The following is a 27,697-nucleotide window of genomic DNA, read 5'->3' on the forward strand; positions in this document are numbered from 1 at the left end:
AGTGGCGTGCGCCTTTGGGCGGAAGTGCCCGTAAACACGAGTCAAAAGCTTAGGACGTGCCCGTAGCTGCCTGCGGCCCAATCAGAGCGGCTGCCCCTGCGGGAGGCTTGCCGAGCCCGGATGCCAGCGGAGCCGGCGCGAGGTCTTTGTGCGGGTTCCGCGGCGGAGAGGGGCGCGCGCGGGCGTCGGGCATGGGCGGCAAGAACAAAAAGCACAAGGGCGGCAGCGGCGCCGCGGGGGCTGGGGCGGTCCATCCCGCCGCGGTAGCCGCAGCCCGGGCCAAAGCGGTGGGCGCCGGCGCGACCGAGTCCGGAGCCGCCGGCGAAGCTGCCGGCAAGAGAACCTCGGCGCCCCGCCCGAGCCCCGCTGGCAAGGACCCGCGCCTGAAGCAAGGTACCGCCGGGGGAACCGCCGGGTGCAGGGATCTCCGCACGCCTGCTCGGAAGCCAGCCCCACCGGCCTCCATAGGACTTACTCCCGCGTTGCGTGTCGTGTAGGATTTCAGTGGGCATCCATTAAGCTTTCGCTCTGCTCGTTTAAGGCAGAAATCCGACAGGTGAAGCGCTTTCCGTTGCTGCCTCCCCAGGCTGCAAGGAAGGTTGGGACGAGCCGCGATGGCTACTGTTCTCCCTCCGCTGCCTCTGAAGGCTGGTTGCTGGGAGTCACAAATGGGGAGATTGCTGTGGGGCTTGGGTCCCTCCTGAGAGCTTCCCCAAGGAGCTTGTTTGGCCGTTGTGAGGATGAAATGCTGGACCAGATCGGTCTTGAGCCTGATCATCTTACCATATTGCTTCTTGTAACCTGATTTTATACTAAGGATGCAGGCCATGTTTGAAAGCCCATATGTTTGGATTGCTGTCATGAGCTGTAGGTGGAGCTGCCACTGAAAAGTGCTCAGAAACTTCAGCAGGGCGCAAAGAACAGCAGTTGGGTGGTTGATCCAGGCTGGTCCTAGGGAGCAGGTGGCTTCCTTTTTAACAACAGCTCCACTAGCTACGGGTCTGACTCCAGGCACAGTTCAAAGTGCCTATACAGCAACCGAGATCCGGGCTATCTGAAATACCACATTCCCACATACAAACCTGCCCAGGTTTTGAGATCTTTAGGGAAGGTCCTTCTCTCTGTCCCACCACCCACACAGGCACGCTTGGTAGGGTAATGGAAGAGGGCCTTCTTGGTAGATGCTCCCAGATTCTGGCTCCCTCTCTGTTATCCTTCCACCAGCAGGTGAAAACCTTCTTATTCCAACAGGTTTTGGGGAAGTGACTGCTTTTAATAAAAGGGTTGGTGCTTTGCTGTTTTTATTATAATTATCTATGTTTTTAATCATATACATTAGTTTTACTTACGTTAATGTTTTCTAATGATTCGTGGAAAAGCTGGAGTATAAAGAAATATATAATAATTATAATAATTAATTACCCATGTAAGCTTTCCATATGTGATTCTAGCCATGTTTAAGCTTCATGTCTGCTAGACTATTCATGTGTTGTTGGCATTATGTCAATGATATTTCTGCCCATGCCATTGCTTGCTTGTGCTCTAACTCCAGCATGGTCTAGTATATGTAAAAGGAGTACACTGATAACAAACAAGTATTCCGGTTACTTATATCAGGAACGCAGTGTTTTGACTGTCAGTTTTGCCTCTGTATGATATTACTCAAATAATTTTTGTTTGGCTACACAGGTCCAAAAACCTACAGCTTTGGTTCATCATCTGACTCTGGTGCTTCTGCAAATGCAGATAAATCTATTCTTAAGGTAAGGGCATCTGTTAGAAGGAAAAGACTCATGTTTTGTTATGTTAGACTAATCTGAAGTGAAAATATTCTACATAAGTAATATTGAGCATTCCTTCACCTTTAAAGCATCACACGCTATTAAGTAATTTCCTTACATAGATGCGTATTTAGTGCATCAATCTTTTCATGTAGTAATCTGAACAATTCATGCCACAGTGTATATTCTGTTTCCATGGGCTTGCAATTGTGCTCAGCTATTAATGCACTGCAGCTAACAGTTTGCAAGAACTTGTTCTGGTTGTAACTATTTTTTGCCTTCACAGGTAGTGATTAACAGTAACTTGGAAAAAAGAATTATTGGTGTAATCAATGAGCATAAGAAACAAAGCGGTGAACAGGGAATGATTTCTAGAAGACTTACAGCAAAGAAATTACAGGTGAAGTATGAGAAACAAATGTAGTAAATGTTTGGGAACAGGGGAGTCACTGAAAAGGTTTAATCATAATTCAAGTTAGTTTGATTTTTATAGCTCCATGTGTCTTTTTTAAAAAAAATCTTCATTGAAATTGATAGTGAAGACTTTTTCGTTGTGTTCAGCCTTGTCCTACTGTTCATCAGCAAACAAGGAAGAAAGGAAACCGGCCTTAAACTAGGTCAGAACATTGGCCTATCTAGTTCAGTATTCTGTACATTAACTGGCTGACTACCACTTTGAAATGTTAACTTAATAGTATATAATACAAAACTTTTGGGACTGATCCCAAAGAACTCTGACACATGTAGCTTCCAGTGAGTATGGATTCCTCATGCCCTACACATTGGGAACAGTTCTACACTTCCAGTGGGATAAAACAACTATGTAATAACAGCAAATGGAGATTGCTTTTCCAAGTGTTTCCAAGATAAAAAGTCTGGGGCAAGTAACCTCTGATTCCTTAACTTACTGTTCTTTATAGGATGTGTACATGGCTTTGCAAGGATTTTCTTTTAAGACTGAAGATATTGAAGAAGCTATGAAAAATACTATTTTGTATGGTGGTGATCTGCATTCTGCACTAGACTGGCTGTGCTTAAACCTTTCTGATGGTAAATATAAAGGAAAAATCTGGCTTTGAAGTTTAAGAGTGCTGCTTGCAACTGAAATTGACCTTTTCCTGTCTTTATGTATTGCTCCTTTTACAATTAGTTAAGAAAGTTATAGAAGCTTGCATTCATGCTAGTAACCTACCACTTGCTTACTACTTGGAACTACCATGGGGAGTTACTTTACTGCAGGCTTCCTCAACCTCAGCCCTCCAGATGTTTTGAGAGTACAATTCCCATCATCCCTGACCACTGGTCCTGCTAGCTAGGGATCATGGGAGTTGTAGGCCTAGAAACAGCTGGAGGGCCGAGGTTGAGGAAGCCTGCTTTATTGTATTGCACAGAGTTTAACTGCTAAATAAAAAATCAAGTAGATGTTACACATATTAAAACAGGCAGTTTCAAAATTCAGACAACATATATTTGCCCTCATTTAGTTGAAACAGTTAATATAGGGCATAGGTACAAAGGTTTTCATGAGATCAGCAGGAGGAGAATACAGTAGTGAATATATATTGGAACTAAGTGCACTTACTTTGGGACCAAACAATTAGTGTTGAAACTATTATTGGAGTAGAACTCAATGAAAATAATGGGAGGGTTTAAACTCCTTTTTCTATACTGGAACATAGCAGTAGTATGCACATGTAAAGAACATGTGCATAAGCATTATTTAAATTTCAACTTTTATTTTAAAGATGCATTGCCTGAAGGTTTCAGTCAGCAGTTTGGGGAAGAACAACAGAAAACTAGAGCAAAATTCCATTCTCCTTTGCCTCGAAGTGAAACTCCCCAGGTACCAAACAATAAAAAGAAGGAAGACGACAATGAAAAAAAGGTACTTTATTGGATATGGAGAAACTATGTGAAGGGTTTTTTGAAGCCTTAAAAAATACAAAATTAATGAGTAAGGAAACTACTTGTCAATTTTCATTTTTTATTGTATACTGATTTTTTTGCCCTAAATAGTAGTGTGAGAATATTTTAAAATAATATATGGGGGAAATTATCTTGCAGGAATTAAATCAAGAGGTTCCCTTACAACTAATAAAATATTTTAGGTTTTAATATTGCTTGTTGATATCTCATATTTTCCTAGGCCATGTTCCTATTTACAGTTTAATTTAATGAACCCTTAGGCTAGCAATCCTAAACTCACTAATAAATAATCCCCGTTTGACACCGTGGAACTTCATTCTAATTAAATATGCAAAGGATTGCACCGCTTCACTCTAATCTATGGTCTGTTTTCGCTGACTGACGTGGTAGAAACAGGTGTATCAGTATCAGCTGATCTTTAAAGAAAATATCTCTCCATTCATAGATAGATTGAGAATAAAAAAAGTAGGACTATCTCTTTATAGAGAGCACCTGTCTCGCAGCGAGAACGGCTAATTATAGAGAGTGAATAATTCATGTACATCCTCCTTATCAAATTATTTTTACACTATCCAAAGGTAAACACAGGAAAACCCAAGGATATCAGCATGAAGGAATGGATCTTGCAGTATGCAGACCAACAGAGTGACGAGGAGAACAGCGAATCTGTGAAAAATTCGGAGGAAGAAAAATTTGATCCGGTAAGTTTATAAGCCATTTTATATAGATCTTTGTTCGCTGAAAAGCATGGGCAGTTTCAAATTTAACAGGCACCATGTTAGGTTAAATACTTCTTGATTTCAACGCAACCTCATTATGTTTACATGTACTCAAGTATCCATTAAAGTATGAGTCCTTTGTCATTCATATCGAGCAGCTTGTTACATAATCGCAGGCCTAAGAAAACTGAAAATGCTTGTCATAGTTCTAGAACTCTACTGTGAGTGCTTAAGAGCAACTTTCTTGAGTTGATGCAGTACAATATGCTTACCATCATCTTTCACTCTTTGTACGTTAGAAGAGCTCTAAAAGGAAAGTCACTTCTCAGCTGATGTTGTGGAGATGAGCAGAGATTAAAGATCAGAGTGAGATTGTCACAAAGAGACTCTGATCTTAGTGTGTTGTGGAGGGGGGTGGAGATTGTAAATGCTTTTGTAAGCCTTCTCCCTCTTCCCATTTGAGATTGGAGGGGAAGTCGTTTTGACAGGTGAGCATCCCCACCCAGCTGTCAATCATGTGTTGTCATAATGACACCATGGGTAGGCCACCTGTTAGATTTGGCCCTACGAGGCCAATCTGGCTCATGGAGCCAAAAATGTCCCCCACTCTTGTTGTAGACTGTGTGCCATTTAATCTGCACTTGCATAATAACTAAGTAGCTCATCTGGAACAGAATGAAAGATATTTACACTTGGCTGGGAAACTTGTGGAAGCAAAAGAACAAGCAAGTTCTTCCAAGCAAGACAAAAACAAGCAAGGACAGAAGGTGGCGCAAGAGAAAATAAGGCGCATTCAACAAGGTAGGAGCACTCAAAATTCATTTATCTGTAGCACGTTGGGGGGAAAACACTATTGGTATTGAATGTGAAGAAGCATGTTTATTGTTGGTGCTATACAAACATGATTGACTTTTTTATCTCCATTATGAGATTGATCAAGTTGTGTGTGCAAAAGCCCAATTGCTCCCATTCCACTTGGTACAAAGGAAAGCGAAATAAGTTCCATCATACTTGCAGATTCAGAATCCAGAGCCTGGCCTTTCTGTGTTACACAAATGCACACAGGGAAGTTTTCAGAATGTGACTGGCAAGACCCTTGTCTCATGCCCACTTGGCACTTCTCAAACATTACTAACGCACATAGGAATGAGAATTTTCTGATCTTCAACCCAAAAAGATATTCCCCCAAGCCATTTAAAGATATGCAATCCACTCCCTTCTCTTTATCCTTCCCACTATGGTAGCCAAGGCCTTACCTGACTTATGTTTCCTTCTTGGCAGAAATGGCAGGACTGGAAGAACACCCCGTGTTTAATCCTGCAATAAAAGTTACAAACCAACCAAGTGACAAGAAAAAGGTTCCTGTGCCTCTTGAAATGGGTGGTGCATTGAATTTGCGCATGCTTGAAAAGCCTCAAGCTCCTCCTGAGGAACAAAAAGGTATGGAGCAGTTTGTTTAAAACAATACAAAACCTTTGTCAAGAATTATCTAGAATAAATTACCATCCTTGTGTAGAAATGCAAGGAAGAGAAAGCCTAAAATGGCATGATGTGATTTTCTTAGGTAACAGGTTTTCTGACATGAGTCTGCAACATCTGCAAGACCTGTCATTTAGCCTGATGTAGGTTTACTACCTTGAGCAGATCTGGGAAACTTTTAGGCCTCCAGCTGAACTACAACTCCTTTCGAACCCATGGCCAGGGTTGATAGAACTTGTAGTTCGGCGGCATCTGGATTACGAGTCTACCGCTCTTAACCACTACACCACACTTGCTTTCCCACACAAGACCCTAAATACACGCTAGTCACTAGCTTTAATTTAACTGATTGCCCTGGTTTTTCATAAATGTGATATAGGACAGGATTCTACAATTTATATTCATCTGGATTCTTGCACAATGTGGCATCCTAGTGTTAATAGGATTATTAAGAAGTGGTGCTAGAGGTAATCACTGTATTTTGTGTTCAGAATTAACTGTGCATTGTCCCGCAAGTAAAAGCTTTCTCCACACCCTTTCCTTTGGGCTAAGGGAGATCCTTCTGTATGCATGTGTTTAGAGGCTTAGCAGGGGGCTGTATATAAATCGTACCACAGTAAGACCTGTGTGGAGTCTGAATTAGTGGTCGGGATTGAACAGGTAACACAAGAATCAGTCAATGCTGTGCAGTATAAATCAATGCTGACTCGTATAGTTCTGTGTTTAAATCATCCATCCTTTAATTCTGGTAATGACCTCTGTGTTGTCGTGCAAAATAATGAATGGTTTATTGATTGATGTTAGTGAAAAAGAAAGAACCTCAGGATGTGAGGAATTTTGATTATACGGCTCGAAGCTGGACTGGGAAATCTCCCAAACAGTTTTTGATTGACTGGTGCAGAAAACATTATCCCAAGTGCCCAAACCCATCTTTTGAAAAAGTTCCAGCAGGAAGATATTGGAAATGTAGGTATGTACTGATGTTAACTTTCCTTTTGACATTGCTTGATAATTTTTAATTCCTTTCCCATTAATTTTAGTATCGTTATGAATGGATACTTAATGACTTGCTATATATCTACTGAATGCACTTAAAATGCCCATCTTTAAAACAGATGGACTTAACACTGGTCTCATTCATACAATAAGTATTTGGAAAAGGCTTTTTTCCAGTTGGAAAAACTGAGGCAGAGACAAAACTGTTTGCCTGGGGCTATAGTGAATCCATAGTGTGGAACAAAGTCTTTGCATATGCTTTTTTTTTTGATAAAGGTGATCCTGAGCAGACTCTCACAGTCCCTAGCAAATGCTTCAGTTAGTGTTCCAAAACAGAATGCTTCTGTTAGTGTTCCAAGTACTATGTTAATTCCACCCTCCCTTCAGTTCCAATTTTAATTCCTATCCACCCTCAGCCAGTCAGCATTTGGTACAGATTAAGTAGTTTGATGGAGGTGTTTTCTCTCTCTTAAGTATGGGCTGGATTAACACATATACGCCCTCTCACAGTTGCATGAAATTCTGCTGATGGAGGCAGGTGAAGAGGCAAACAGTGTACCATTCTAAACATCACCACCTTCAGCCATCAGCATAGGATTTTATTAGGAGGGAGTTGCTAAGTGGAACCCCCCCCCCCCCCATTATTTTTAAAATGAGGATGTTTGTTGAAACACAATAGAACAAACACTAACCTATGTGGAGTGGGACGAGGGGTAACTGTGGTACCTCGGTTTTCGAACGTAATCCATTCCGGAAGTTCTGAAACGTTTGAAAACTGAAAACTGAAAGCGGAAGCTTCAAAATGGAAGCCTCAGTACAGAAAACTCAAAATGGAAGCCATGTTTCCTGTTTGACTTCCGAGGCACATTCAAAAACTGAGGCATTTACTTCCAGGTTTTTCAGTGTTCGAGTTCCAAAACGTTTGACTATGGAGGCGTTCGAAAACCGAGGTACCACTGTACCTCTGTGGTATCACTTACAATCCCAAATGTGTAGAAGGGTTAACTTTTCGAATCTTGCAGTTGAAAGCCATCCTTTATTCAAAGTAGATATGATTGCTGCGTGACTTAAAATGAATTTATACACTTTGATTTAACTTCTTAAGGGTGAGAGTTACCAAGTCGGCTGATGAAACAATGACAGCAATTCCAACAATCCTTACGGAGGACAGCATGCAGGCTCAACACCTGGCTGCTACATTAGCACTTTACCAATTAACCAAAGGACAGGTGAGGTTTTGTATATGATTGAACTCTGAAAACTGTTCCTAGTGCAGACAACATTTAAAACCGTTCAGTTGCATTTATTATTATTTACTAGATTTATATCTGCCCTTCCTCCCAAAGGAACCCAGGGAAGCACACCTTACAGGAGTTGGTTCTTACTTGCCAATTCACCATTTGGTAGCTCATGTATGTGAACATGTACCCTTTGGAGGCTGTTGGATCAGGAAACATGCACACTGGAAATGTCTTGTTACCAGGTCCAGAGCATATTTCCCCTAGTTAAAGTGTTGCTTTTTTTGTCTCTTCCACAGTCAGTCCATCAGTTACTTCCTCCCACATACAGGGAGGTTTGGCTAGAATGGAGTGACACTGAAAAGAAAAAGGAAGAAGAAAACAAGATGGAAACCAACAAACCCCGGGACCAGTTCATTGCTAAACTGCTAAACAAGCTGAAACAGCAACAGCCCCAGCAGCCGCTGGAAAGCAAGCCCCAAATATTGGAAGATGCAGAAGACTCTTGGGAGAACTTGGTTTCCGAAGAGGACTTTGGTGGTCTCTCTCTCGACAGCCCAGTTACAGATGACCTGGAACCTGCTAGGACCCTCTTTAAGAAACTGCAGAATACGCCTAGATACCAGAGGCTTTTAAAGGAGAGGGAGCAGTTACCTGTGTTCAGGTACCGACATGCCCTCATAGAGACTCTTAAAAAGCACCGAGTTGTGGTTGTGGCTGGCGAAACAGGCAGCGGCAAAAGTACCCAAGTTCCACATTTTTTGTTGGAGGACTTGCTGCATAACGAACGAAATCTGAATAAGTGCAATATTGTTTGCACCCAGCCCCGAAGGATCTCAGCAGTGAGTTTGGCAACCAGAGTATGTGAAGAGCTGGGCTGCGAAAGTGGACCTGGAGGAAGAGTAAGTTGCCTGTGAGAGGGTGGCTGTGTGCTCTGACTTAGGCCTTTTCAAATTATCAGTTTATAATGGGACCTCTTATCATAAGGCTTTCAAGTAGAGCCCCTCCTTGCTGTGGATTTCGCTTGAAGCATCTCTCCTAATGACTGGCCTACTGCTATACTGTTCATATTCTGGTATTCTTTTGCAGAAATGATTAGTGCTGCAGAGAGAAGCTATTGCATATCCTTTAAGAAAGCATCACCAGGATAGACTAGCTGGGAGTCTGTATTTAGCACAGTAAACCAAAAACCAAACCCCACTGAAAAACCATCTTGCATTGGCTATTTAGTGTTTAAGGAGACTAAGCCCAAGAGTGCTGTGTTTTTGTCAAATAGGTAGACTCTGTAAAGCAATCATTTTAAAACTAGATCCATACAATTTCCCCCAGGAGTAAGACTTTTGATTCAAAATCCAGCCAGTAATAAGTTTACTACAGGCTCACCCTTTGTATACTAATCTGTTTTTCTTTCTTTTTCAATTAAGAATTCCATGTGTGGCTATCAAATCCGTATGGAATCCCGAACAGGCGAGGCCACTAGATTGCTTTACTGTACAACTGGAGTTCTTCTTCGAAAGCTGCAAGAAGATGTTCTTCTTTCTAACGTGTCTCATGTTATAGTGGATGAGGTTAGCAACACTTTCACAGTTACCTGCAGAAGAGTGGAACAGTGCAAAGCAACATGTTTTATAGAAAGCCCTTGCTTCTGTCTCATTCATTAACTCGCTTTCCATTCTGTTTTTTTCAAGGTCCATGAAAGAAGTGTTCAATCAGATTTCTTGCTAATTATCCTAAGAGAGATCTTGCACAAGCGTTCAGACCTGCATCTTATTTTGATGAGTGCCACGGTAGACAGTGAGAAATTCTCCAGCTATTTCACTCACTGTCCCATACTAAGAATTTCAGGAAGAAGTTATCCTGTGGAGGTAAATATACAATTGCACTCATATCTTGGGTGTGCTATTAAAATCCAATTTTGCCTATTCTTGCAACAAGAGGCTATAATCCTGAGTCCTTATTTGAAAAGACTCTTTGTTTAAGAAATCTTCTTAGGAAGCCATGTGTCCATATTTCTTTTATTCCTTCAATGAAATGCCATATAACGTTTTTAAACTTATACCTGAACCAAGTAATGTATTTTTGATTTATTTTTGCTTGAACCCATGTTTTGAGGGGAGAAAATGTTTAACATGAGCTGCTCTTGTATAGCTTCACAGCACAACAGGACAGAGGAGCCTTGTGCCAAAGTTTAAATTATCCATTTTTCAGATAAGCCTTTATAGGTACCTATTTCAACAACAACAAAAAAGCAAAGCTGGTCCCTTCCTTTCATAATACTCAAAACCCTGCTGAAGTTTGTTTAAAGTAACGTTCAAAGCATAATTCTTTTTTACACAACTCTAGGTTTTCCATGTTGAAGATGTGATAGAGGAAACTGGTTTTATCCTTGAGAAAGATTCTGAATACTGTCAGAAATTTTTGGAAGAAGAGGAGGAAATAACAATAAATGTTACTAGCAAAGGAGGAGGAGTTACAAAATACCAGGTGAGACGCTTTCTCCACAGGGGATTCAATTTCCTTTCATGAACAGTATTTCAACATCATACTGAAAACCCAGTGCAGAACAGTTAGAAAGTGGATTCTGAACATTTTAAGAACCCCAAAATGGGCTTCTCTGAACTTGTTACGTAGAGGATGAGTGTGTACGATAACCATGCTACTGATACACTTGCATCCCATATTCTTTTCAAAGGGAAACATACATGAGGTTGCCCCCTATTTATCTTCATGAGGATCCTGTGTGGCAGGTTATTTGAGGGATAGTAATTGGCCCAAGGTCACCCAGTGAGATTCACGACTCATCAGGGATCTGAATCCAGGTTTCAGCAGTTCAAGTCCAAAATTCTATCTGCTGTTCAACACTGGCTCTCTTACTAAACCCTTATAATAAAGTGTCTTTTGGGACCGCTAATGGTTTCAGTCCCATTGGATCTGTGGAATGGCATTTTGGTCCTTCACCCACTGTGTAAGCCAAGGCAGATCAGAAGAACCATGGGTAGGCAAACTAAGGCCCGGGGGCCAGATCCAGCCCAGTCGCCTTCTAAATCCGGCCCGCAGGCAGTCTAGGAATCAGCATGTTTTTACATGAGTAGAATGTGTCCTTTAATTCAAAATGCATCTCTGGGTTATTTGTGGGTCCTGCCTGGAATTTTTACATGAGTAGAATGTGTGCTTTTATTTAAAAGGAATCTCTGGGTTATTTGTGGTGCATAGGAATTCATTCATATATTTTTTGCAAAACATAGTCCGCCCCCCCCCCCAAGGTCTGAGGGACAGTGGACCGGCCCCCTGCTGAAAAAGCTTGCTGACCCCTGAATATCAAAGTAATTTGGAGGTTGTGCATTTTGACTTACCACAAATGTTTTTAACCAGAAGTATCATATCTGGCATTGCTCGGGAATTCTAAGAAACCAAAAAAATTAGTTCAGTTTTGAAAGATTCAGTCTGCCATTGTGATTCAACATGGCATCCAACTGTATCCAAACATAGACCAAAACCTCCTTGATCTCAGGAATCATGGTGCAAAATTTGGTTGCATTATCCTAAGTGTCCAATTGCATAGAGAACAGACAAGCCACTTTCCAAAATATAGCATAGATTAAATAATGTCTTTGAACAGTGTCATTTGACCTCAGTTTCTAGGTAAAGTATTTGTTTTATGTAGTAATTATAGTTAATATAGCATTAATTATACTGTTTTTTCATTTCTATGTTTATGATTTTGCCATCCACGTTGCAGTATTATAAAACAAGCTATAAACAAATACCCATTTTGTTAACCCATTTCAGAAATTATATTTCCAGTGTTCTTTCTCACCCCCCTTCCCTTTCTTAGGAACATATTCCAGTTCAGTCTTCACCAGGTATTGATTTAGGACCTTACTACCAAAAATTTAGCAGTCGAACCCGTCAAGCCATTTTTTATATGAATCCCTACAAGATAAACTTTGACCTCATCTTGGAGTTGCTTGCATTCCTAGGTATGTCTTTTTGGAATTATTTTTAATGCTGTTAGAAAGTTACAGACCAAAACGTTTTTTTTAATGCCATATATTAAGGCTGCTATCCTTAATATATGTCCTTGTGGGACATGTTTGAGGGGGGGAGAGACTAAGGAGTAAACCTTACACAAATCTGGAGGTCTTGTTCTCTGGGCATCCCAGGACCTCCATACAACAGTACTCAAGAAGGGTCACTTCGGTGCTGCTAACTCAGCAAAAATGGTAGTTACAAGTTACTGATCTCTGCAGCCACAGCAGGCGCTGCGATTCTCAGGTTTGACTTCACTCCCTGAGGCGCATACCATTGTCTCTTGAGGCAGACGCATGCCAACAAGAATCCTATGTATCAGGATTGATGAGCCTCACGCCCGTTGGTCAAATGCAGCGCTCTAGATGTCTCTTTCTGGACCTTGGTCACACTTCCTCACTGGCCCCCTCCTTGACTCTTGCCTGTCCTAATGCCTTTTCTTGCCTGGATGGAAGGAGGGTGTGAGTGGGTGTGGGTGTGTAGCTTAGAAACCTTGGCTTTGCAATGCAGGAACACAGCTTGCTGTGCAAAGGGAACAGCCACATCCATCCCTCCACTAACGTAGATATACAGTAGTACCTTGGGTTATATACGCTTCAGGTTACAGACTCCGCTAACCCAGAAATAGTGCTTCAGGTTAAGAACTTTGCTTCAGGATGAGAACAGAAATGGTGCTCCGGTGGCGCGGCAGCAGCAGGAGGCCCCCTTAGCTAAAGTGGTGCTTCAGGTTAAGAACAGTTTCAGGTTAAGTACGGACCTCCGGAACAAATTAAGTACTTAACCCGAGGTACCACTGTAAAACTGCTTAGAGCTTCTTGTAAACTGTCCTGACAATTTAACAGTATGCAAATTCTCTTAAATAAAAAGCAATGTTTGCCTCTGACCACACCCACCGTTGCCATGTGGCCCCCAGGCTAAAAACAAGGACCTTCTACCCCTGCTGTACACTCTTCTGGACATAAGTCTCATTAAACTCCATGTGACTTCTGAGTTAACATACAGAAGATAGTTCTGTGTCTGAATGGCCACCCTGGGCTCCTTTGGGGGGGGAAGGGGGGTATAAATTTAATAAATAAAATAAATATGATGTTGAATTGTTTGCTTTCCTTAATGGTAGAACAGTGGGTGTCTAACCATGGAGTATTGGCTTTTTTAAAAAAACCACAAATCTGAATGTGAATTGTTTTCTAATTTGTTTCCTCTATAGACAGAACTCCCCAGTTCAAAAATGTAGAAGGAGCTGTCTTGATTTTTCTGCCAGGCCTTGCTCATATCCAACAGTTGCACGACCTCATTTCAACTGACAGAAGGTTTAATATAAGGGAGAGGTAAACTAATTATTCTTGGAAAAACAGTGATCAGTTCGCATGGGAAATAGGTGCTGTGTGTATTTTTGTAATTTTAAATAGATTATGGAAAGGCTAACCAAATTTGCTAGCTGAAAATATGAGCCTCACTTGTTTAATGGAGAAATTTCTAAGTTCTGCACAAGTCAGGACCCAGAATTCCCCTCTCCAGAGAAGCCCCCTTTGCTATCATTTATTCGCTGGACAAAAATATTCATGTTTCTGCAACACTTTAAGGAACTGCTAATGTAACCATTATTCACTTCAGGTGTGGGGAACCCTTGGCCGTCCAGATTGAGCTGCCACTGTTGAACTACAACTCCCATCATCCCTGGCCATTGCCCTTGCTTGCTAGGGCTTACAGGAGCTGTGGTTCAGCGATATCTGGAGGGCCAAAAGTTCCCACCACCTGCTGCAGACCATGCTGGATGAGTCAGGGCAATGATGTTGGAGGAAGGTTGAAGGTGCTGAAAGAAATATAAGCCTGGTAAGCTGTATGTGCATGGGATTTTGCCTTCCCAAACTTTAAGAAGCCATCAGTTGGAAGGGGCAGCATTCAAGCCGTATTTTCTAAAATGCAGCCATGTGAGCCTTTCTTGAGTCTTAATGCTAAAATGGGTCTACATATGAATTAGCATAATGACCATTGTTTACTTGTTATATGCATGCATGCAGTCTTAGAAATAAATACAATGTGTCATTCAGTGTTGTTTTTTACACAATCCTTTCAGGCACCAGTTAATAGCACTGCATTCTGTTCTGTCCACCCAAGACCAAGCAGCTGCCTTTACGTTGCCCCCGTTTGGTGTTAGAAAGGTATGGTTTATATAACTCTCTACACTCTGTCTGTCTCATATTGCATTCCAGTTTGATGTTTCCTCCTCCCTTTATCGGCGTAACAGACTGCCTTCACTTCACATGTTTCAAAACATGATTGATGCTGCCAAATTGTACATATGCTGCCCGCATCCCTTTTATGCTATAGAATCGTGTCTGCCTGTGCACAATGTGTGGGTAATAAGCAAGATCACTTCCTCAAAGGTGGCAATCTTTTGCACCTTTATTTGGAACCAATTCCCTCTTAGCAAACGAGCTTGGTTCTGAATAAATATGCATACACTTTGATGACAATTGGCACGCATAACTTTTCAGAAGTAAGGGATGATAGTTACTGGGCAAAGTAATGTTTCTCCAGGAGATGGAAAGTGGGTGTTCATAGTGCTTTTAGTAAAGTCTTCAGAAATGAATAAATTGCATTGCTGAGAATGAAGAAGATCATCTATATTGATTCATGATGAAATACAGAGTGACTTTACCTAGATTCTAGTGCATGATGGTTTGCTGGTCCCTAGACCCTAGTTTGAAAGCATCATAATAAATACATCAGCTGTTCTGACAAAACATTCATATGAAATATTAACATTCCATCCAATGTATAAAAAGCTGGACCGCCCCCCCCCCCAATAACAATGGAAAACTTTGGCAGCACACTACCAATGAAACACTTAACAATTTTTTTGTTTCTTTTACAGATTGTTTTGGCCACGAATATTGCTGAAACAGGTATTACTATACCTGATGTTGTTTTTGTAATTGACGCTGGAAGGACAAAGGAAAATAGGTAACACTCAGTGTTGACAATTGGTATTGAAGTGCTTTTGTAATGTGAGCGCAGTGCTCAAAACACCCATTGTTCTAGGCACATTTTGCAACAGGGAATTTCATTAGCATGAGCAGTTTCTGAGCTCTGGGTGCAGTACTGTGTCTAAGATTTCAGATTAAAACTACAGAGTGGAAGGAAAGGAGGACCTTTTTTGCCTCCCCTCTTCCAGCTACTCTTTGAAGACCAGAAAAGAGACCCTCTTAAGAGTATTAGGGGGGTGGGCATTAGGGGTGGGGTAGAGCATTTGAAAAATGAACATAATATTTTAGCTGCAGTTCATTCATTTTCAGCTTTGTATTCTTGTTATAAAAAAGTGTGCCTAGCCATTCCATTGTTGCACCCATAACCTAGGTTAAAGGTGCCATTTAGCTCCTAGCTCATATCTCAATTTCTAATACTATGTGAGCATGTAGTATAAAGTGCCAGTTAACCTAAGAAACTCTTAATTCCTCAAAAGGCAACACAAGATAGGGCCTTTTCTGTGGTGGCTCTCCATTTTTGGAATGCTCTCCCCAGAAAGACTCACTTGGTGCCTTTGTTGCATATCTTTAGGCACCAAGCAAAAGCATTCCTCTTCTCCAGGCCTTTGGCTAATTAAATAATGTATGGCCTTTTAAATTTGTGGAGGGTATTGTTTTTATTGCTTGTTATGTTATATATTTCTGTGTTCTTGTATTCTAAAATGCCCTGTGATCCTTAGATGAAGGGCAGCCTAGAAATTTAGTAAATAAATAAATCTGATTAAAAGTGATTGGTAACATGGAAAATGCACGATTATTTTCGTGGCAAGACTTGATTTCTGTAACCAGAACCATGCAGTAGTATGATGTGTCTCAGGAAAGCAGTGGTTTTTGTTTTGCTGGTTGCATATTCTGTGGCATGGAGTTGTATGTAAGAAATATGGAGCTCTTTCGCAAGAAAATCAAGATTCTACAACTAGCATGCATAACGGATATTTGCATGTGCTCATTTTTGTTATACAATCCTCCCCCCCCCCCTTTTTTGTAAAAAAAATTCTTTGCTGATTGGGTAAGAAAAAAACTTGGTCCTGGAGGAAACTAACAGGTGCCCAGATGATGGTGCTAAAGAAAGAACTAGGAACTATTTTTGGTGAAAAAATCCAGTATCCTGTCCACTATAAATTCTTTTCAAGTTATTCTCTTTAATACTGAGTATTGTATTTGTATGCTAAGGTTGTAGAAGAAAAGGTTGCAGGATTCTGAACAAGTTACCATGTTCCTACACTAGAGTCCACAGCCAGTACTTCTGAACCCAATTGCAGCTATAGTGTGAGATTGTCTAGGACAATCATCAGGTATTTTCAAACCAAGGGCCATTTTTAAAATCCTAGTTTGCTACATTGGACCCATTAAAAAATATATATTAATACATTTCCTCTCCCTGCTGCCGCCTCCATCCAGCCTGCCTGGTCTCTCTGCTTATCCATCCTATATCATCTTGTCTTTCAAATCTTTTCTCTTGGGACTCTTCAATTAAAGACCAATGCTCTTGTTATCTTCATTGTTCACAGGAGCAGAAGTTTCTAAGCTACTTTGATTTCTCACAGGAATGTGAGTTTACTTCCCAGAAAATTAAATCACGCTATGCATTTTAAAACACCATGCTCCGTTTTGAGGTAGATTCTACGAAGGTCAATAGGCATCTGTAATTGCAACTAGTTTGATGTGACTGTAGAAATATTCCACTTAGACTAAAAGGTGAAGCAGACCTTGCAGAATCTGCTTGCAGAGAAAGTTCTTAACATGGCTTTAACGTAGACGCTTTAATGGAAATTTGTGTTTCATTCCCTTTAACCCAGATACCACGAAAGCAGTCAAATGAGCTCATTGGAGGAGACGTTTGTCAGTAAAGCTAGCGCACTACAACGTCAAGGGAGAGCTGGTCGCGTGAGGGATGGATTTTGCTTCCGAATGTACACCAGAGATAGGTAAGGCTGTCTTGGCCTTCAAGATTTAGACGCTAAGCAAGTAGTACTGTGTTAGCTCAGAACCATCTATTTAAAGTACAGCACTGAGATTGGCTTAGGTTTATTGAATTTATGCATCTTTTCCCGCAGCAAAAGTCCTGGAGCTCTTTACACTGAGAATAAAAAATAATAATAATACTTAAATATATTTAAAGCCTAATGATTGCAAATAATCTATTATGGTACTTCACTTGGCTGTTAAATGACTACATGTATTCTGCCCCCCAAATATTTCTCTGCATAGTACTTAAGTGAAAAAGGCCCTTTCACCCACAGTGAGTTTCACAATGGACATTGACAGGCATTTGATAGAATTAGCAGAGCCCAAACTAGTCAGATCTTGATTAGAACTAACTTGCACTATTGTTGTGTTTTCCAGTATCCTCAGTCAATGAAATGGCCGCCAGCTTAGTTAACGCTGTGTTACACCTGTGTACATAATCTCATGGCAGATTTAGCAATATGAACCACATCTTACTGCATCTCTCCTTTGTGTTTTTTGCAGATTTGAAAGTTTTGCAGACTACTCTGTTCCAGAAATATTGCGGGTGCCCCTGGAAGAACTGTGCCTTCACATCATGGTATGAGCTTTTCTGTTTCAATTATTAATACTTCTGATTTATCAGGAAAGCATAAGAGGCTGGGTTAGATTTCTGAAGGCCTGCAGGGGGAAAATGGAAAAGTTTATTTATGTCTTAAGCACCTATTTGATCCGTGCAGGCAGAGGGCAGGAGCAGATGTTAAAGTTTCATATTGCCATGCACATGAATGCAAGTACTGTAAAGAAGAATATTTTTGAGTAAATGTGTATTTTGGTGGAGGACATATATCCATAAAGTTATACTTTATTATTATAGGATGCATTATAGGATGCTGTTAGATGCATTTATCTCTTCCTTGCTCTTGGGTCATCTACAGAAATGTAATCTTGGCTCTCCTGAAGAGTTCCTCTCCAAGGCCTTAGACCCACCTCAGCCTCAAGTAGTTGGCAATGCCATGAACGTTCTACGGAAGATTGGGGCTTGTGAATTAAGTGAGCCAAAACTGACTCCTTTAGGCCAACATCTTGCAGCATTACCAGTCAATGTAAAGATTGGTAAAATGTTGATATTTGGTGCTATTTTTGGCTGCTTGGAACCAGTGGTAAGTTGACCGCCATTACATCGACTATTTTCTAAACTTTAGACAGTATCAGTGCTTGCAAAATAATTGTTAATATTGAGGACCTGTTATCGTCTTAAGGCATATATCTATAGTGGTACCTTGGTTCTCAAACTTAATCCGTTCCAGAAGTCCGTTCCAAAACCAAAGCGTTCCAAAACCAAGGTGTGCTTTCCCATAGAAAGTAATACAAAATGGATTAATCCATTCCAGACTTTTAAAAACAATCCCTAAAACAGCAATTTAATATGAATTTTACTATTTAATGAGACCATTGATCTATAAAAGTAAAGCAATAAACAATGTACTGCAGTTACACAATCAATCAGTCAGTAGATGAACTGAGTTCCACACAGTCACAAAAACAAAACAAAAAAGAGCTGCAAAAACAAAAATGCAAAATAAATAGCAAAAACAGACAAACCTCAGAGTAACACTCAAAACGAAAGTGTGACACTCGAATCGGAAGCATAACACTCAAAGCAGAGAACGTTCGGCTTCCGAAAAAAGTTCATAAACCGTAACACTTAATTCCAGGTTTGCAGTGTTTGGGTTCCAAGTTGTTTGAGAACCAAGGTACCACTATATCTCTATATCTATCTATCATCTATCTATATCTATCCTCTGTATCTATCTATCTACACATCTACACACCACTTTAGCTGTTTCAGGGCAAACTGGAGTGTGCCACTTTCTGAAGTTTGTAACAATACCCAAATAGGATGTATTTTTCAATAATATACTTGAGACATTGCTCAATTAAGGATAAAGAAAATAGCTGTCCTCATCATGCCTTACTTAGGAGGTTTCAGAAATTTCCAACTTGGCATTTTTTAAGAAACAGAAGGTTGAACGAGATGGATCTGGGCAGCTTTCATGTGCCATTGCCTTTCACTTTCCAAATCTTTCAGAAATCTGTGATCACATGTAATGCTAGCTCCTTGCTTTCATTTTTCCACTGACGAATTATAGCCCAGCTGGTTAGGGCGTGGTGCTGAAAGCACCAAGGCTGCGAGCTCGATCCCCATAAGAGACAGCTGCATATTCCTGCATTGCTGGGGGGGTTGGACTAGATGATCCTCAAGGTCCCTTCCAACTCTTTGAATTCTTTGAATTGTGTAGTAGAGTTCTGTGGCGGTGTAATCACTTTGGTTCTTGATCTTATGCAAACTTAATGAAATAGATACCGATGGGAATAAAGATGTAATTGCTATTGGATTTAATGTATCATATCTTACTATGGTTTGCAGGCCACTCTCGCTGCAGTAATGACAGAAAAATCTCCATTTACTACACCAATTGGAAGAAAAGATGAAGCAGACCTTGCGAAATCATCTCTGGCTTTGGCAAACTCAGACCACTTAACAATTTACCAGGCATATCTGGGGTAACTCAAGTATTCTTTCCTAAAGCATTTTGATCAGAAGAATGCATTCTGTGATAAACCTTTCGTTATTCTTTATTATCCAGACTATACAAGGTGCTTAGGGTTCACTTAACTAGTCTTCCCTCCCATTACTGTCATAGTGCTATGCTACACTTTTGAAACTGGGGAAGTACAAAGTATACAGTGTTATGGCAGCCGAATTCTCTGCTCATTTTGTCTTCTGTTTCAGAAGAAACTGCCTTTAGTGCCAACAGAAATGGTCTATGTTGCAAATGCAGCTGTCATAGTGCTAACTGGGGAAAGGAGGGGTTCCAACCAAGGAACTGCGGCAGTGCTATAATACTGTACCCCCACAAAAGAGGGAGGGTATCAAGGAAGCACAAAAGTTTGCAGAGCTACAAGAACATTTAGGGAAGGGAAAGGGGGGACCCCAAAAACAGCCTCATGAGGACTAAGCATGCTCCATTCTGAAGCACTACTTCCCATATTCCTTGACTGTGACTCTTTTGTGTTCTTGCATCATGAGTTTTTATATTATAATAATTAGGAGAGCTGGTTGTTGTTCTTTTGCCTAGATGGAAGAAAGCTCGTCATGAAGGAGGATACCGTGCTGAAATGACTTACTGCAGGAGAAATTTCCTCAACAGAACTTCGCTATTAACTCTGGAGGTACCAGCAACAATTTTGCCATTTAAAACACTTCAGCCTTGTTTAGGGATTTATAAGTGGCTTAAATGAACACACAAGGTGGGGAGAACACCACATGTCCACACACATTATTATTATTATTATTATTATTATTATTATTATTATTATTATTATCCTGCCCTTTTCCCTGATAGGACTCGAGGCAGCTTACAGATAAAAACTAGAACTGCTAAAACCATTGACAAGCTCAAGTGGAATGGGGCCTTAATGTTCTCATCTAGCAACTAAAATGACCATAACCCTAAACATCATTGGAGAAAGTGGTATCTGTTTTCATGCAAATAATGCAAAATAGATGGGGCTAAACTCCATTGTCTCTTTCTGATTGCTTTAGAACTCCTTTTGCAACCGAGGCTCTAAATTTCTGTAGTAATGCGTGATATTTGGGCCCTGAACTTTATAGGCTAATAACTAAACTAATAATAGAAACACCATGCAGAAATCATAAATTTTATTATCTGTTTATAATATATTTAGAAACTAAAATGAAATGCAATCAAGTTTCTCACCTTTTATGTAAATGTGTTTAGTTTCTTCATTAATCAGGTGTAGTTTACCCGATAAACTAAAAGAAAATAGGCTGCCGTTGTTGGAAAATCTGTTGTTGAATAGTGACTGAATTGTTAAAATGTTGCCATTTGCATCTATTTCAGGATGTTAAAAAAGAGCTAATCAGGGTGGTGCGGGCAGCAGGATTTGCAGCGCCCTCCTGTCACCATGAAGGGACACACGCCCTTTCGCTGCAAGAAATGGTCCTCCTTAAAGCTGTGCTGACTGCTGGGCTTTATGACAATGTGGGGAAGATAATGTACACCAAGTCTGTAGATATCACCGAAAAGCTGGCATGCATAACAGAGACTGCTCAGGGTAAAGCCCAAGTTCACCCTTCCTCTGTGAACAGGGACCTGCAAACCTATGGGTGGTTGATATATCAAGAAAAGGTAAGATCTGCAACATTCTGCCAAGCAGAGGGAATGGCGCAACAAATCTTGAGTTAGATGTCTTGCAGTGCTAGGAAAACGATATGCTATTTAGGACCAGGATTTCTCGCCTTGGTTTAAGTGGGCATGACCTACAACATCTTAGATCTATGGTACTTTGTAAAACAGTGGTTTCCAAACTATGGTCCACAGACCACTAGAGATCTGCAAGCTTCATTCAGGTGGTCCACAGCATGTCTGCATTAAATATTCATGTTGATTTTTAAATGTATTTTTATTGCTTATTTTATTTATTTTATTGCAGTATGAATTTTATGGAATTCGAATTGAATACAATAAAATACCATATTTTTCGCCCTATAGGACACACTTTTACCCTCCAAAACCCTGTCCGCTGCTCCCAGAGCTGCGGGGGGGGGGGGGGGAATCATATTTTTTCCCTTGATTTCCCCCCTGAAAACTAGGTGCGTCCTATGGGCCTTATAGGGCAAAAAATACGGTACAATAAGAAATAAAAGAAGTAAAAAATACGGTACTATAAGAAGTAAAAGAAGCAATAAAAAACCATACAGCATCTAGTGTAGTGCTTTAGAATTGCCACAAGAGGCAGAACAATCATTAAGTGGTCTGCCCATGACCTTCATCAACTTTCACATCATCCGTGGGAGAAAAGGGTTGGGAACTGCTACCGTCAAATTTTCATTGTGATCCATGGCATTTGGTGTACAGTGGTACCTTGGGTTAAGTACTTAATTCGTTCCGGAGGTCCATTCTTAACCTGAAACTGTTCTTAACCTGAAGCACCACTTTAGCTAATGGGGCCTCCTGCTGCCACTGCGCCGCCAGAGCACGATTTCTGTTCTCGTCCTGAAGCAAAGTTCTTAACCCGAGGTACTATTTCTGGGTTAGCGGAGTCTGTAACCTGAAGCGTATGTAACCTGAAGCGTATGTAACCCGAGGTACCACTCTAATTGTTCAACATGCTTTCAAAGGGCAGTGTGTAACAATTCCCTGTGGCAGAACAATGATGTTCTGCTATATCAGAAGCAGCAGTTGAGTCAAGTAACATAATTATTTGTGCTTGTGTTTTTCATGCAGATAAGATACGCCAAGGTGTACTTGAAAGAAACTACTTTGATTTCCCCCTTCCCAATTTTGCTTTTTGGCGGAGACATAGAAGTATTGCATCGTGAACGCCTTTTGTCTGTTGATGGCTGGATCCATTTTCAGGTATGTTTAGTTCCCCTTTTATCCACCCAGGTTGGGAGAAGATTTCCAGTTTGTTAAAACACAGCTTCCCATTACATCTGAACCAGAAAACCAGTTTAAATGCTTCTTGTAAACCTGCTTTACAAATCAGATAAAATCATCCTGATTTTGGATATGGCAGGAAATTGATATAGCAAATCAGTTTTCTCTCAATCTAGGCATGCAAAAGGAGGGGTGGGAAGGTTCCATCACTTGTTCTCACTCCAGCAAACCATGGTTGGTTTTCAACAGCAGATTTTTAAGATCTGATATGTTATTAACAAACTGTTCCGAAGGGGAAATATAAGATTTAATATTCCTATTCTTGCAGGCTCCTGTCAAAATCGCAGTGATTTTCAAGCAACTGAGAGCACTCATCGAGTCTGTTTTAAAGCAAAAACTTGAAAACCCTAAAATGTCACTTGAAGGTAATTCCCCATCCCCAGCACAGCCATAAAAATATTGAACTCAGTATATGTAAAATTTGTGGAATAGCAAAACATATGCATCATTCTCTTAGATTTTATGTATGATGGATGAATATCATAGACCACTGGGGTGGGGAGGTCACTATTTTGCACAGCTTTCTTCAGCTCTGAGCACTTTCTTGATGTAAGCTAGTGCGTTCCAATATTTCCATTATGTTTGGATGCAGGAGTCCCCATACATCCATGGACTTCTCCCTTAAGGATTCCTACATTTATTTCAATATAAAGGGACCTATCTTTCATACACACAAAGGAATGTGTGCTCAGAAAGGGTCCATCTATTGAAACAAACACATTGCAGCCTGTATGCCACAGAGATGCAGGTAAACGTTAGTGTGAACTTATTTTTTAATTTGGCATTGTGTCTTTCGTTGAACATGAGTAGAGTAGTTCTCTGTGGATAAGTTACCAAAATAAAATACAAAACTGATTAAGGTAAACTCTTACTGAGACAAGATAACTATAAACCTTAAAAAAAACCACCTTCATTATGTAGAATGGTGACTTAGCAGCTCAAATTTCCAGTGTAACAAGCACACTAGTGCCATTTCTGATTTTGCCTGAGTTTATTTTAGCATGAGACACACACAATGCATTGTGTGTACATAGCATGGCTTCAGATAACAAGGCCTCTCATGAGTTCACTTTCTTTCATGTTCGACAGCTTAATGTGTCCAAATTCCTTGGCACACTTTCTAAATTTTATGCAAGTTTTTCTTTTTGAGCAAAAACTGAGGTAGATTGGACATCACTGCAAACACTAAATAACCATAACAATAGCTTAACAATCTGAATGCACAAAATTGTTAGCACTGGCCGCTGCAGATGGTTATCTCTCAACTACTTTAGGCAAATACCTCAACATAGGAATCAAGTTGTGAATCAATGTGTGGCGGGTTTTAAAATGCGGCATTTGGTGATTGATGCTAGAAAAATTAAATAGATGAACTCACTGTTAGAAATATAAACATGATAGCTCTTGGGATTATATTCCAACCTATTCTTTTAAACACAAGAAGGGTTTTTAAACCATAGCCTGAAAACTCTGTATCTATGGTCCACGTATTTAATTGTGTGCACAATTCTAATTTGCGAATAATCAAGCAACCTCAGGTACATTAATATCCCAGATCTGAAGAGGCTGAACTTCACTTCCTTATCATTTCAGTCCTCATGATACTTTGTGCTGCTTTAAGCAGGCAGGGTGCAGCGTGACAATCTACAATACACAATCATAGTTCTTGATGGGGTTGGGAAATATGGCTGAATTTTCCATTCTTCAGTACTTATTGTCATTCTATTCCCCAGATGATAAGATTTTGAACATCATCAAAGAACTGATAAAAACAGAAAACACTACCTGAAACAAGAATTTGGCTGCAACTACAGAACCACAATAATTGGAAGAAGAAATTTATATCTAAAGTAAAGAACATGCTAACTGTAAAAGAGCATAACACTATCATGTGGAAACTGCTTGGACTTTGCATATATTTTCTATGTCATTCTGTGAAGAATAGGAATGCATTGTAAAAATGACAATAAAATTGGGTGGCCCTTGTTGGAATGTTTTTAAACTGTGGCATCAACATAAATGGTTTCAGTATTAATGTGATATATGTCAAGGAGAAAGTGTGAACTTAACTTGATTATGTTTTCAAGAGCAGAATTTGAATTTATGGAATAGGTTTTAGTTCTCATTAGGAATATGCAATTGGGGAGCAGGAGACTTTTCTTTGCCAAAGTATATGTGCTACATAATGATCAATAGGATTTTTATCTACATCATGGTAATTTGATGCAATACATTTTACAAAATTGCTGTTCTTTGATTATTACTCATGAGGTGAGTTTGAGAGAGCAAATTACAAATCAGTATTTGTAGAAGCCATTAGTTCTGGAGTTCCATTAATCCTTTAGAACCCATTCTCTTTTGCATTGACATCATGTGCCTGAATTGAGTATGTACCAAACCTTGAGAGAAAAATGTTAAAGGTCTTTTACAAATAAATATTTAGCATTGCACATCAAGAATTTAAAAGTACGTTCTTCAGAACAAAAGATGTAATAAGGAAAAATAAAATAACCATTACTTTTTAATAAGCCTAAATCTTCGAAGAACTTCTCTCCTGCAGAGTCTTCCTCTTTCTAAGCATTCATTTGCCTTCGTCTTCTTTACAGAATTTGAATTCTCTCCCCACTTTTTAAATGTACTGCAGAAGCTACAAGAACTCTGTTCAGTCTTTAGATACCAGCGATGAATCTATAATCCAGCCAAATAAAATATTTTCCACTCATATTCAGCTGAACTTTCAAATCATTGTTTTGCCTCAGACAGCATAACAGGGAAACAAAATATGAATGTATTACATTTATCTGACCGATCTTGAAATATATAGGAAAGTTCCTGCTAAGATTGATCAAAGTAAAAGATAAACCGGATTATATTGCTGCATCATCACAACAATCCTGTGATGTTGATAAGGTTGTGAGAGTTATTTGCCCCAGGGTCACCACAATGTGAACTCAGATCTATCAAGGTTCAACACTGGATTGCAATTTATGTTCATATAAAATTAACAGCTGCATGAGCTCCTTGTGCAATTTTCTATTCTTATTTTGGATGTGGTATTTTGCAAATTTTGATGTCGGTTTCATTTATTAGCTTTAAGTAGGATAAACTGTTTTGTTGCATATACCATATGGAAAAGGCCTTTGGAAAACTTTTAAGAGATTGTAAAATGTGAAATGTTTCCCTTTCACCAGCTGAAGCTTCCAGTTTTATCGTCTGGATAAGCCATTGGTGATGAACCCTGTTTTTTTAATGAACCAGTCCTTGAAATGATTGAGATCTGTAATGTAGCTTGGAATGCAACAAATGAAGTTCATATATTTTGTTCACACTTGATGTTAACAATTATTAACACTAAAGATTGACTTTCTAGATAAATTAAGGCACTACATTTCATTTTTAGAGAGTTGCACTGAAACTCATTTGCAGCTACATATGTACACTGGTACCTTGGGTTAAGTACTTAATTCGTTCCGGAGGTCTGTTCTTAACCTGAAACTGTTCTTAACCTGAAGCACCACTTTAGCTAATGTGGCCTCCTGCTGCTGCTGCTGCGCCGCCGGAGCACAATTTCTGTTCTCATCCTGAAGCAAAGTTCTTAACCTGAAGCACTATTTCTGGGTTAGCGGAGTCTGTAACCTGAAGCGTATGTAACCTGAAGTGTATGTAACCCGAGGTACCACTGTATACTATTTTGTTCTTATTGTTATGGTACCGTAGTTAATTGTTTGTTACTGACAAGCTGTGGTGCTTGGTCAGTGCTTTACATATATTGAGAATTTGCCTTTGCCCCTTTAGTTTTATTTACTTGTTTTTGGAACTGAGGCTGATTAAAAAACAGTGTCGAGAGTCAGAGGGTAAAGAACAGATCAGGGTTCTGGTTGTTGTTACCTTCAAGTTTTAATTCTCTTATGACAGAAACCAGTCTAAAAATATAAGAAATGTATCATTTTTCTGCATGAACACAAGATAGACTGGGAAGTAAGGTCTCTAGCACTGGTAATAGTTGCTTTCTCCTTTTTCTCATACAAAAATTGCCTTTTAATAGGAATTGCAAAGTAGTATGCTTAAAAATACAAGGTTGTTTGGTAAACAACATGCATCTTAAATTGAGGCGGTGTAAGCACAGTCAGCGCTGTGGGGTAAACACAGAGCCTAGGGCTTGCCGATCGGAAGGTCAGTGGTTCGAATCCCTGCAACGGGGTGAGCTCCCATTGCTCAGTCCCTGCTCCTGGCAACCTAGCAGTTTGAAAGCACGCAATGCAAGTAGATAAATAGGTACCGCTCTGGCGGGAAGGTAAACGGCGTTTCTGTGCACTGCTCTGGTGTGCTCCCTCGGCCAGTAAAGCGAGATGAGTGCTGCAACCCCAGAGTCGTCTGCGACTGGACCCTAACAGTCAGGGGTCCCTTTACCTTTACCTTTACGCTATACATATATTCTGGGAACTGAAGGAAGAAAAAGAAAAAGATAGAAAGAAATTACTAATTTTAATGTAGAGGATTGTATCACGCAACATACAAAACTAGTCTGATAGCTTGCTTCATTGATCCAGCAGAGGGAGTAATTTGCCTGAATAAATTGCTTTTCAGACATTAAGCTAAAGAAACTTCACATCACAGGTGTGCTTTTTAAGTGACGGGTTGCAACCTGGCATGTTTCTCTGTTCTAAATACTGTAGAGGCTTGCTTATGGGGGAAGCTTATGGTTTCAGCATAATGTCAAAACCACAACAACTTATAAGAGGTTGAAAGAAACACTGTAGTATTTGTGACAAAAACACTTGTTTTCCGTTTTGGAACTCTTCACCCCATTTTGCTGAACTTTTCTACTTTGCAGGAGAGCTCTTGGTACTCTTTTTAGAAGGTCTTGGTAGTGTTTGTAATTCTTCGTGTCTAACGGAATTACCAGTTGGAACAGATGCACACATCTGTCTGTTAGGGTCATAACACTGCTCTGTGATCAAGAAAAAATTCAGCATTATGCAGTTAGTAGCAGTGTTGATACTTAATTACTAGAGTCACCTGGAG

At 40.1% G+C, this 27,697-nt stretch overlaps 1 protein-coding gene across 3 annotated transcripts; it reads left to right on the forward strand.

The window, feature by feature from the left end:
* The first annotated feature begins 58 nt into the window (after positions 1 to 58).
* Positions 59 to 25,396, forward strand: DHX29 (DExH-box helicase 29). 3 transcript variants are annotated; one of them, XM_028748426.2, is made up of 27 exons: positions 59 to 393; positions 1,690 to 1,763; positions 2,068 to 2,181; positions 2,702 to 2,831; positions 3,527 to 3,666; positions 4,286 to 4,408; positions 5,101 to 5,227; positions 5,708 to 5,866; positions 6,710 to 6,875; positions 8,007 to 8,130; positions 8,439 to 9,041; positions 9,564 to 9,707; positions 9,828 to 10,004; positions 10,483 to 10,623; positions 11,975 to 12,119; positions 13,376 to 13,496; positions 14,246 to 14,330; positions 15,047 to 15,135; positions 16,997 to 17,125; positions 17,670 to 17,745; positions 18,083 to 18,307; positions 19,576 to 19,712; positions 20,288 to 20,381; positions 21,074 to 21,361; positions 22,460 to 22,591; positions 22,941 to 23,037; positions 24,406 to 25,396. In XM_028748426.2, the coding sequence occupies exons 1-27, from the start codon at positions 192 to 194 to the stop codon at positions 24,459 to 24,461; spliced, it is 4,098 nt and encodes a 1,365-aa protein (XP_028604259.2). In that variant the 5' UTR covers positions 59 to 191; the 3' UTR covers positions 24,462 to 25,396. The 3 variants fall into 3 exon arrangements, with proteins under 3 accessions (XP_028604259.2, XP_028604260.2, XP_077792506.1); XM_028748427.2 differs by lacking the exon at positions 59 to 393 and adding an exon at positions 469 to 556; XM_077936380.1 differs by lacking the exons at positions 59 to 393; positions 1,690 to 1,763; positions 2,068 to 2,181; ... (3 more) ...; positions 5,101 to 5,227; positions 5,708 to 5,866 and having other exon boundaries at positions 6,733 to 6,871.
* Positions 25,397 to 27,697: the final 2,301 nt, after the last annotated feature.

Source organism: Podarcis muralis, chromosome 11 (assembly GCF_964188315.1).
Source record: "Podarcis muralis chromosome 11, rPodMur119.hap1.1, whole genome shotgun sequence".
In the NCBI taxonomy this organism is placed as follows: domain Eukaryota; kingdom Metazoa; phylum Chordata; class Lepidosauria; order Squamata; family Lacertidae; genus Podarcis; species Podarcis muralis.

What these genes read in the sequence shown, in the direction of transcription:
- DHX29 (XM_028748426.2), top strand. Translation starts at nt 192, where the DNA reads ATGGGCGGCAAGAACAAAAAGCACAAGGGCGGCAGCGGCGCCGCGGGG. An exon ending in CAGATAAATCTATTCTTAAG is followed by an intron (nt 1,764 to 2,067) that starts GTAAGGGCATCT and finishes TTGCCTTCACAG; the next exon opens with GTAGTGATTAACAGTAACTT. An exon ending in GGAGTTGCTTGCATTCCTAG is followed by an intron (nt 12,120 to 13,375) that starts GTATGTCTTTTT and finishes TTTCCTCTATAG; the next exon opens with ACAGAACTCCCCAGTTCAAA.